At 35.1% G+C, this 12,661-nt stretch overlaps 1 protein-coding gene across 1 annotated transcript; it reads left to right on the top strand.

Moving 5' to 3' along the window:
* Positions 1–4,012: 4,012 nt before the first annotated feature.
* Positions 4,013–8,678, top strand: LOC123534780 (uncharacterized). The gene is made up of 2 exons (XM_053521678.1): positions 4,013–4,128; positions 6,308–8,678. The coding sequence occupies exon 2, from the start codon at positions 7,460–7,462 to the stop codon at positions 8,459–8,461; it is 1,002 nt and encodes a 333-aa protein (XP_053377653.1). The 5' UTR covers positions 4,013–4,128; positions 6,308–7,459; the 3' UTR covers positions 8,462–8,678.
* The last annotated feature ends 3,983 nt before the right edge of the window (positions 8,679–12,661 follow it).

Here is a 12,661-nt window from a genome sequence, read left to right on the forward strand (position 1 = left end):
GTTTTTGACAAGATTGACTATGAAACGTTAACAAATTTTTTGAATATTAAAAAATATACATAACCCTGTTAAAATGTTCAGATCCTGGCTCTTTGAGGTTATTTGGTATGCTGAATATATTTGTTGAGTTTGAAAACTTTGAAGTTGCTGAAAAACCAGTTTACCTAAGAAACGTTATCACGTGCATAATTTTGAAAAATGTAAGTCTGAGTTATGATACCTGTTTAAGCGAGCAATCATTTCATGATGCTGAAAACGAGGGAAATTTGAATGCATTCAGACAAGTATTTATAGTTTCTAATAAACAGCTTGCATGCAAAACCTTAAAGATATGAAGGGGTATAATTTTGACAACATGAAACGTAGACTTTAGTGTTATTTACTGATGCCGAAGACGTGTGTGTTGTTTAAAACTATTCGGTCCAGTACTTTCCAAAAACCTGTTCACGAATCAATTTTTCACCTAAACCAAGTTTTTAAGGGAGATAGTTTTTACAAAATGATAGATAAAGTTATTGAATTAGCCTGTTAATTACATGATGTGGAATAATTTTTTGAAGAAGTGTGAAAGCTTTCAGCCAAGTATTGTTTAAGAAACATATTTAAACGCACATAAACTTTCAAGAAGCCGGTTATTTATTTATTACTTTAAGGTTGAACATTGACGACGAGAGTAAAATCGGACAATGGATAGCCATTGAAGCCTTACTATAGCACGGAAGAATAATGAGCGAAGGGAATAGAAAGTTTGATTTATTACCATTTAGAGTCAATAATGCTGAGCACATAGCAACGGGCGACTCTTGGGACGAATGTTTACATGATTTTGAATGGTAGCTTAGATATTTTCGGATACAAGTTGATGATGAGAAGATGGATGCAATACTTATCTACGGACCTTAAGAAGCGTAGTAAAAGTTTGCCGGAACAAGAAGAGACCGGGAGAAGCTGAGAAGTAAGTTAACAGAATGTTTTTCGCCGAAGAAAAATACACATTACTCTCGATATGTTTTCTTGAAATGCGGCTCATGAGTGGAAAAGTTACTGTTGGGTACGCAGTACGCCTTAGGGAAAAGGCATAAGCATATGAATTTCCAGATATGGACGATCGTATCCTGGAACATTTCATGCAAATAACGAGCAACTCGGACCTGGTACGCAAGGTCATTCATAAATATGGACACTTCAGGAAGCTTTGAGCGTATGCAACTTCAAGAAGACACTTCAGTTCATATCCAAGCCGTGGGTCATCAAGGAGGAGACATTACGAGGAAAAACAAAAAGAAGAGCTTCGGCGACAAGAGATGAACTAGACAATAACAAAAGTAAAATATATAAATATTGCGACTAGCGTATGGTAAAAAGTGTGATACATGCGAAAACTTCAACAACACTTCGCAGTAGTTTGCAGGTCTAGCATATCATATAACAGAAATAGATTTAAAGAAAGATTAAAAATCGACCAAGAGAAATTTGATCCACAAATAATACGAGAAAGTGGTGATCTTCGAGTTCCAAACAGGTACTTGGAGCGAAACAGAATCTTACAAGCGTCGTTGGAAGAAGATTTTACCTACAAATTTCATGACTGCAAAGTATTCTCAAATAAATGGGCTTGAAACAAGGATATCACCAGCTCATGTTGCATCCAGATTCCAGATCGATAGCTACATTTAGCATGTTGTGAGGAAACACGAAGCCTAAAATACTGATATTTGGAGCAAATTCATCACAGGACTTGTTCGACGAAGCGATGTTATGAATATTCGGAGCTATTCCTTTCTGTATGAACCACAGATACTGAAATGAAATACTGACTGGTGGCAACAACATGGAAGAGCACAACAGAACACTAGAAGCAGTACTACCGAGAGCAATAGACTTTGGCATAACATTCAACAAACAGAATTATCAATTTGGTGTGAAAAACTTGGAGTGAATTTTATGGCTACAGATTCACAAGCGATGGACTTAAACCGACTTATGAGAAAGTCAGGGCAGTCAATGAATGCAAAGCACTAGAATCAAGAGAAAAGGTTCGAAGTTTCCTAGGTATGATAGGTAATCTTTCAAAATTCATTCCGAGATATGCAGTACTTACAGCACTGTTACGAAGGTTAACAGGAAAAGAAATCCCGTTCTCGTGGGGACATGGTGAAGAGAAGGCATTTCAGACAATGAAAGACAGCATAACGAATGACAACACAATGGCATTCTTCAACCCAAGAAAACTGAATAGTCCGCACTGCAGCTAGATTTCATGAAGATCTGTCAGCTGGCCTGTTCCAGAAGACAAGCGCAAAGTGACTACAGCCTATACAATATATCAGTAGGTAAATGACACAGGCAGAAAACTGAGAAAGATGCTTTGGCTATGAAATGGGCCAAAACGAGATTTAGCACGTATCTTCTCGGAGCACCAAGGTTAAAGCTAATTACGTCTTACAAGCCGTTGATAGCAGTGTTCAACAAACATGTGCTAAATTGCCATCCCGAAGCGAGAAATAGATCATGGAGATGCAAGATGTAGATTTTGAACTGAATATGAACCAGGCAAGGATGAAGCAGATCCAATGGACTACTTATTGCGACATCCGCTCAGTGAAACAGAACCCGACGATACAGATTATACGATCAAGATGATAATTGACAACGAACATGGGCAGATGCTTGAACGGGTAAAAGCAGCCACATCAAAAGACGACATTCTTCAAGATGTCTTAGACCGCATAAGACGAAATGATTTGGAAATGCAACAAAAAAAACCCATACTATTTGTTAAGACGTGAACTTTATCGCTCGGAAGGAGTGATATTACGCAACAGACAGATAATTGTACCTGAGAACTACAGAATGTGGTTGTCAAAGCAGCTAATAGTATGGTCATTTCGGCATAACTAGGACAAAGTAGATGCTGTGAACTAAATATTGGTTTCCAGGATTAAACGGTCTTGTTGAGAATACAATCTACAGATGATATTACTGTCAGATGTCAACTGTAGAGCAGACACAATGCAAGAACCTGTCAAGCCATCTGAGATACCAAAGACAGAGTGGCACAATGTATCCATGGATTTCGGAGGACCGTATCCAGATTGTCACTATAATTAAGTGATTATTGATAAGAGAATGAGATATCCTGTAATCAAGCAAACGAGATTCACGTCCAGTAGAATAACGTGCTCCAGAGAGGCAGATAACGGGCCTGGAATTCAAAGAATGGGGTTTCATCACCATCGAGTAACACCTGAGCATTGAAAAAGGTGTATATCTATCTAGTATTCTTCAAAATGGCACAGAATAAGTAATTTTATAAATTCCAAAATGATTACAGATTGATTATAGGAAGCTTGAACTGTGTGGCTTGAAAAACAAAAAACTCCCTGTAAGATAATAGTTTGTATGAAACTTAATTTTGGGGTGGTCGTAAGGAGACTTCTACTGTAGCTGCTAAATTCAGAATATAATGGTATTTTAGCTGCTATCTTTATCTCTGAACTGAACAAGAGTTAGCATGATAATAGCTACATAATATCTACTTAATATTTTATAAAATTTTGAGATAGTATCTTTATTTCCGAACAAGAGTTGATATGGACATAGCTGCTAATATCACATTTTAACCTTTAGCCTGCTGGCATCGAATATTTCTGCCTTTCGACCAGTACATACCAAGATCAGCCTGCACATCCGTGCAGTCTCATCATGATCTGCACTTTTCGCTATTCAGTCTGTAAATCTTCAGCAAACACCACTTCGAATAATAAATGGTATTGTCCAAATTGAATGATGGACCGGTCCATATTAGAAATTAAGCAGGGTAAAGTTTAAAAGATTTTTGAGGTATTGTTTTTATTTCTGAACAAGAGCCAGCATGAAAATAACTGCTTATATCTTTGATTTTTATCTCTTATACACTGACATGTTATTATTGAAAGAATAGTTAATCGTATCGATTATTACATTTTACGTTACACGCAGATAACATAACAAGCTTTTGAATGAGATTTAACCGATATCGTGGTATAGAAATCAATTTAAAATCATTCATGTCTTCTAAATCTGATTCAGTGTTAAAAAATAGACATGTTGGATTAGTAAAATCATAGACAGTGTAGAATTATACAGGTATTTATCAAACTATTTTGCTATATTTATTGCATGACTCGCAGTGAAATGCTGAAATAATATCACCTTTAAACCCTAAAATATACATATTCATATTTTAAACGGTTGCAAAAATGTTTGAACTCTTTCTGAAATATATAGAACACCAGATAAATATCTTAAAGGTGGCAATGGAGTTAATGAGTGAAAGGTATTATAACCCAACATGTAAAACAGACAAATTATCTTTTTCATATTTTAACGAATATAATCTTTTTTCAGTTTCTTACCATTAAAAATATATTTGATATTTTCACGACGAAGATATCTACGGAAGAGCATTAGTGTCAGGTGTATGTTATTAATTAACTCGAAATTTCGAGTAACTAAGCCGAAATTTCGAGTTAATTATTAAGTCGAAAATTCGAGTTACTAACTCGAAATTTCGAGTTATTTTCTCGAAATTTCGAGTTACCTATCTTGAAATTTCGAGTTACTAACTCAAAATTTCGATTTACTATCTACAATTGTCTACGTTTATGTATAGGCCCTGGCCAAGGTTAAGTACCTGGTGTATCCATTGGGTAGCCATACAGGGTCATACGGCAGCGTTTGCTCATAGAAAAAAATATCACTATTTAAACCATGTTTCTTTATTTATTGATTTTGTTGGGTGTAACGTCGCACCGACACAGGCAACTTCCCAGCTTTTATGTCTGGAAGGTTTTCGGCCTAGTTTGAGCCCATATGTCAATGAAATATAGACATACCTAAATGAAAGTGTAGTTATGAGTCTAACCAAGATTGGGTACCTGGACAGATCTAGATTTTGTGGAGAGGTCATAGAAGGTGACCGGGAAGTATTCAAACTTAGAATATTTCATTATTTTGACCATAATTTGAAGGTTTTTGACCTAGTTTGAGCCCCTAACACATGAACATATTATACATGTAAATAAAGGTATATATCCTGGATACAGTTTGAAATCTGGAGCAACTCTAGAGTCTATGGTAGGTCATACATTGATGTATGGTACATGTAGTAAATGTTCAAGTCCCTACATGTTCGGTATAATATACGAATGTGTATATAGATGATTCCACTTTGAAGAGTCAAAAGTCGTCCATTACATTTTTGGCCTTTGACAGACAGACGGACGTTCAAATTTTGCGGATAAAAGGGCAAGAAAGTAACTCGAGTAACTTATTAACTCGAAATTTCGAGTTACTAACTTGAAATTTCGAGTTACGTTAGTCGAAATTTCGAGTTACTAACTCAAAATTTCGAGTTAATAAAAAAACGCACCTGGCACTAATGCTCTTCCGTAGATATCTGATACTTTTCACAGTGATAATATTCAGTATAGATCACTTGTCCAATAATTCGTTGAAAATCATGTTATAAATTTCGATATTACACTAAAAACTGACTTTGTGTAATGTAACAATGTATATAATTCTCCCATCGGAAATTGTATAAAGTTTCATTTTCATAAGTCCTCTTGTGCGCCCGTCTGTCTGTCATTCTGTTATATATCTAAAAGTTCGAGAAACTTAATATGAACATTCGATATATTTTCAATTTTATGAATATGGTTTCTATGGCAAGAACTAGTTAATACGTGATTGTTTTAACAATTGATATCAGTATTACAATTTTCATTTATTTTACATAAAATCATTCCAATGTTTATGGGTGTCAATATGAAAGAGCAAAATATTTAACGTCCTCATTAACGATGACAAACGTGGTAAAACATATTTGAACGGCATATTGTTACATAACTACTACTTATTTTATGCAAGAAAAATAAATTATACATACAAATCAGTCTTTAAGGTATTATTTAAGTTAAAAAATATTATTTTTGTTTGATTATAAAAAAAAACTCAAGAATTTGTTATTTGTTTGGCAGTTTTGCATTGAATTTTGTAGGAAAACATACAGCATACATAGAAATAAGCATTTAAGTGTCCTTTTAGTTTATAAAGATTACTTTTGTTCGTTTGTAAAAAATGCAGGACTATGTCTGGAGAAAAATATTTTTGTTTATTGTTGCAGTTTTGAATTGACCATTGACCTTAAGCACTGTCTGTCCTCTTCACGCTTGCTTTCGATATAATTATTATTAACAAAGGGACTTAAAATTTATTCTATTACTGTTCAGTAATAAGTTTTTTTGTATCTCTTTGCTTTTAGAGTACACGTTGCATGTCATCTCAAAAGAACGGAATGGAAGAAATACAAGCAGAGCTTAAGAAGTGTCCTTCAAGTTTTGATGTGTTGGAAACCTTCCAGTTAGTACGGAAGACATTAAGAAAACAAAAGACAAACTTCTTCTTGATGAAAGGTCTGAAGAATATGACACAGACATAGAATTGCATAGAACATGGAACTTGATTTCTTTCTTATGCTTTTTTATTAAAGATTACACTGGGGCAGAAACATACGTCAAAAAAGTGTTAGAGAGTGATCCTGACAACATGATTGCTCACTCAAATAAAACATGGTTCTCCCTCAAACAATGCAGCATAGACAGGCAGTATAAAGATGACTGTAAGAAATTAGAAGGAATAAAGAAGAATAACCTTGCCTGTTTAGTGGCGAAAGCTGAAATTGCATTTACGTAGTCACGTCTTGGTCGAAAAAGATATGATATAGCTAAATCGTTGTATAAGAATGTCATTGATGAATGCAATGAACTTATGGCAAAAGATGAAAACAAAGATAGCAAGCTTCTAACAAGTTACTTTTGTGTTTGGATGTTTGGTTACGCACTCGTCGAAATAAGACTTTTGAATTTTAGTAATACGTTTGATGAGACTGAGCTGGATCTTTCTGCTGATAACTATGGGCGTGTAATAAAGCTTTACTGTAGAATTATTCAACAGGAAGAATGCAGCAAATGTGTCGGAAGATATCGAGCAAGGTCATATACTGAGTTGGGTTTTCTTGCATACAATATACAGAAGATGGCACTAAGTGATATATACTTTGCGATTGCTTTGAAGATTTCCCCCAATGACGGTTACGTTCTCCAAAGAAGTGGCCAGTTTTATAAATACGCTGGAAACATTAAACGTTCTATACAATTACTGAAAGAAGCAATCAAAATTAAAGGCACATCTCATGCTTACCATCATTATGCCTTGTCCATGAGAAGAAAACTTGATATCGATGTTGGAAATTCGTGTACATCGACCAAACCGAGGTCAATGGCACCTGTTAATTTACCTCTTAAACAAAAACCAATCGATTATATGGCGAATATAAAAGTTGCTGACGAGATAATACAATGCTTTGATAAGTTTGGCTAATGCATTTGAACAAGCAGGACTTTGTCTTTGTGAGATGATGCTTGAACAACAAGATAGAAGCGAACACAGAAAAGACATGGAGCAAAAGATGAAGATGTATTTGAAAAGTTCAATAGAAATATCATGTAGCTTAGATGCATACATTCCAGCGCTAAAAAGTTACTGGAAATCCGCCTCAACATTAGAATCAATCATTGATGACGCAAGCACGAAAGAAAATAAAGAAGACCGTCTTTTTCCGTATAAAAAGTTGGGCAGACACCAAGAGGCACTTGAAGTACTCAACGAATTAGAAGAATTAGCACAGACTCAGGAGGAAAGAGTTAAAATATTGAAAGAAAAAGTTGAAAAATACCTTACTTTAGGCTTGTATGATGATGCAGTGTTTGCTCTAAGCATGTTGCCAGATGTGATTGATACGATAGGTGAGGAAATGTACCTGAATATTTACGTAGAGGCCGGAATAGATGCTTTGAAAATGGGACACGATGGCAAAGCACGAAATCGTATTCAGAGAATGTTAAAAATGCGAAACAGAAACAAGACCAGTGAAGTCAATGCCAAGCCAAACGTTGCTTCCCTTGAAGAAAGATATGACATATTCATATTATGTAATACCAAAGACGAAGGGAATGGTAAGAAACTAATGGATATCATGATTCGAATGGGACTGCAAACAACACTCAACACAGATAGACTGCTTCCGGGAACTTCTATGCTTTCAGGTATGACGGATGAAATGAAAAAGTCGAACCATTTTATGATTATATTTGACTTTGACGCTGATGATAAGAGTTTAGCAAACCGTATGAGGCACTTAACGGAACGACTACAATCAATCGTTGAAGCTAGGGAACCGAGATCAAGTACCATAATGGTTATAAAGGCAATAACCTGTGATACGGTCCCTGATATGTTTCTTGGTTATAAAACTATCGACATGGAACTTCAGACTGTCCTCGAGGACTTCACCAAGAATGAAAATGCTTGTCAAAGTGTGAAAGAATTATTGATAGCCCTTTCGTCTAGTTCCTGAAATTTGATGAATTCAGAGAAAGCCATCCAATTTAAAAGTACGTCAAGAGGACTTTTACAGGTTTTTTATTGACATTATTATCAACAATATCACAAAATATTAACACAGGCAAGAAAGCGTTTTAAAAGTTTTTATCTTAAGTTACACAGAACATTTGACAAACTTGAAGCATAACATTGATCAATATAGCTTATTATATACAAATCTGATTCTTTAAGAGATGGTTTTGTTGTCGTTTCAACGTAAATCATGTTCGTTCAAGTTTTCATTGCTACAAATTTTAACATTTTAGCGCGAATGTTTCTTGATTGCGTTCTATGCTTCCAAAGGGTCGTTCGGAGATTTATTATAATAGCAATCTGTATGTGCCGTCTGGCGGCTACAAAATGTCTCCCCGTACTTGGAACCAATTTAGGATTACTTTACTATGACTGAATACCGCTGAAGCCGGTGCTAGGGGCGTGAAAGGTGTTGAACTTTCCGCGACCCCTCATGAACAGACTCACGAAACGAATGTGTGCTATTATGTTTCTTGGTTGCGTTTTATGCTTCCAAAGGATCTTTACACAAATTTTATTAAAACATCTTAATATCTTAATAACATCTAAATATCTTAATTGTAAATGAACTACATTTCTTTACAAATTGTGAAAAACATCTGCTTGACACAATGTTGACCATATTTTCAAAACTTGCAAGAATATCGACATCGTTGGGGTTTTAGTTTTCATTTATACTTTAAATAATCAAACCCCTAATCAGCAACTAGGAATCATTAAATCTTGGACTCGCTTATTGTTTTATTTTGCCAGGTTATGCAGTATCTATTAAGTAAATCCATTAAGTAAATCATTCAGTTTGTAAAAATGGGGTAGCTGATGGTTACGTACAGTTTTACTTGTATTATTCTATATCCTATATATAACAATATCAGATAATCAAGGAGTGTGAGAGTATTGAATTTGGATATATATATATATGAACTAAATTTGAATGTAGAGCTGTTTTGATAATTAGATATTATTATTATTATTGTGTGATAACGGCAGTTTGATAAAAATGTCTGCCAGATTTTTGACGAGTTATGTGTTTATTGAGTATTATATTGATCTGACACTCAGTACTGTAAACACCCCAAAACATGTGTATTTCGTGTCTACACATGCTGTTATCATTCAGATTAAATTGACAGATTTATACACATAAAACATACAAGTTTGACACAACTTTGGCAGAAATGTTAAGGCACAATAGATTTTTATTACATTAACGAAGCTTTTAAATTACGTCATATTAACATACATTACACATATTGCAGAGGTAGAACCTCAGATTTTCAATCATAGAAACGCATAAGATAAAGTTTAGAAATTGATTGCTAATACCTTCAAAGGACCAAATTATTATGTTACAATTTTAAATTTAATGAAAGTTTTGTTAATATCAATATTTAAAAGTTTGAGAGTGTTTGTACATGTACCCTATTTACCAAACGACAACTCTTGTATCAGGTGTATGTATTTATCAGGTACTTTCAGACGGAGATATCTGATAGTTTACTTCCCGTGGTACTCTATCGCACCTGAGTGGAAATAAAAATAAGTTTAGAAAGTAAACTTTTTTTCACAACACAAACAAATAAGATACTTTTGATAGTGTGTGATTTATCTTTGCTTCCCTGCTTCAGATGTTTTTATCACAAAATCATTTATAACCTGCAAATTTATTGGTGACAACACAATTTCAATGGTTTTCCCAACTTTTTGGATATCATAGTTTGTAAGGCTATTTGCATAAATACATAAAAGCTCTGTAGCTCTTCAAATACCGAAGTTTTCTCGGCTATTTATAGGTACTAATCTCCAGATCGTACGACAACAAAAGGAAAGAAAATTTATAGTTACCAGGAAATTATTGCTATCTTTCGTAAGAAGGCTTTGAAACTTAAATACTGATAGATTATATATTATGGAAACAAATAAAAATTAGTCATTTAGTCGTATTTACTAATTTTTCCATTTAAAATCAATAAGCGTTCGTAATGTGGTACCGGAGGTAAACTGCCTTAATTATATATCTTTAAATTTAGCAGACGTGAGGTAAATATTTCTTTGTTGGTGCATTGGTTAAGAACGCAGGAATGTTTTCATTGCCGGAACAGCCAGGGTTCGATTCCCGACATGGGCATTTTTTTTCTTGATTCGGCATTTTAAGATAGTTTAGAAACAAAAATTCGTGTTCTAATGTTCATAATATGACAAAACTTCAATTTCAAAGAACGATTATTTTTAGTAAAATCTGGAGGTCAATGCCTTTAAAGTTTTCTTAAATGCAATGTTTCTCAACTTATTTCCTTTTAGTGTGATGGCGTTTTGCATTTGGATATTTGTAATATTCAAAAAATGATAACATGTGATTGTATTTCAAACCCAAGCGAAAACGGTGACATAAAACAGTCTATTTCTATCAAATCATTAAGTCCAGTTGTTTTAAGCTTGTCTTCAAACAGATTTTTGTATCGGGAGACTTTAGATGGGAGATAACTCATCCGGGCATGTTTGTTTGGTGTACCATGCTAATTTTGTATACGTCATAGCAGACGTCATCAGAATAACCTCGTGGTTCTTTCTGCGGTGGATTTCGAAGAGCCAGGTCACGTTTTTTATTTGCTCTCACAAAAAATTCATAACAATTAATTTATTTTAAAAGCTTTAATGCAGATTTGTGTTTACATTTTAATAAAATAAGTTAAACTTATTTATAGTTTTTTATGTAATTGTTTGTTAAAAATATTTGATAACATAAAGGACTCAAAATCACTCGGTCTCAAGTTTGCAGTGGATCGTTAGATTTATATATTTAATAGCTCGACTGTGAAGAAAGTTTGGAGATTAGTATATGTATGTGAAATGTTTAGACCGTTATTGTAAACTGCAAGTTATGCTGTTATATGAGTTTCGCCCGTGATCATATCGGGGCTTGAACCCACAACCTCCAGGTTGTGCACATTGTTTGCTTGTTAATATTTTATAACGTTTACAGCAATAACGTGATATTTTTTTGCAAAACATTGATTTAATTTGTTTCTCTTTCTTTTAAAGAGAAATGCCACGACAAAGAAAACGGGTTTTAAAACGCTGTTAGCAGAAGCAGGGGTGTTAGACCGAACACGAGACGTCAAGAAGTGGCTAACAACCTAATGCATTTGTCACAGGACTCTAGTGCACTGGTATCCGGAAACATTGTTTCCACGATCAGTTCTGCACCCATAACAGTACCCCACTCGCTGAAACTCGGGGTCGTGGACATTGTGATGAGTCCCAGTATTTAACGGCTACATCCGGTTTGACACATCCAGTTCTGAGCACGGGATTTCAATATGGACAGTTTCCCATTTCACAGCCTCCCACAACGGACAGTGCTTACACCTCATTTCGGCAGTGCACTCAACAACCTCTTGTCACGGACAATGTTTACACCACAATTCAGCAGTGCACCCAGCAACCTCCTGACAGTGCTTATACTCAGTTGTACGCCCAGCAACCTCCTGTCACGGACAGTGTTTATACTTTGCAGCGCACCCAGCAACCTTCTGTCACGGGCGGTGCTTATACTCCGCAATACATACAACAACCTCCTGTTTAAACTACAGTGCTTATACTCAGCCGTACACACAACAATCTCCTGTTACGGACAGGGATTATACTCAACTGTACACCCTGCAACATCCTGTCATGGACAGTGTATACATTAATCAGGAGTACACTCATCCAAATCCTGTATACACAGGATTGGCAATATACAGTAAACATGTCAGTATTTCCCAGCCTCCTAGGTTTGATCATGGCACTACATATCCGGTCCTGGATTATGGTCGCTCAGATAGTACCAATCATTCATCTACCGTGACATCTATTCTACAGCCTGTTGCTGAGTCCAGTACCAGTACGACTCAAGGATCAGGTAATAACCTTTTTATGACTTCTGTCTGCACCGATATAGAAATTTCCACATTAATTGATAAACAAGAACCGGAGTCCCAAACCAAAAAACTTGTTAATGGGGAGTTGCAGATTACTTCTACTTTTTCGAATAAACAAACTAGATTAAATATTGAGAAATGGACTGATGCGTTTATAGTTTACATGAACATTAAATTTTGTTAAAAACGCCTTCATTAGCTAGGGAACTCCTTCAACA

Source organism: Mercenaria mercenaria, chromosome 13 (assembly GCF_021730395.1).
Source record: "Mercenaria mercenaria strain notata chromosome 13, MADL_Memer_1, whole genome shotgun sequence".
NCBI classification, from domain to species: Eukaryota; Metazoa; Mollusca; class Bivalvia; order Venerida; family Veneridae; genus Mercenaria; species Mercenaria mercenaria.

Coding starts and splice junctions, on each gene's coding strand:
- LOC123534780 (XM_053521678.1), top strand. CDS start 7,460: ATGATGCTTGAACAACAAGATAGAAGCGAACACAGAAAAGACATGGAG.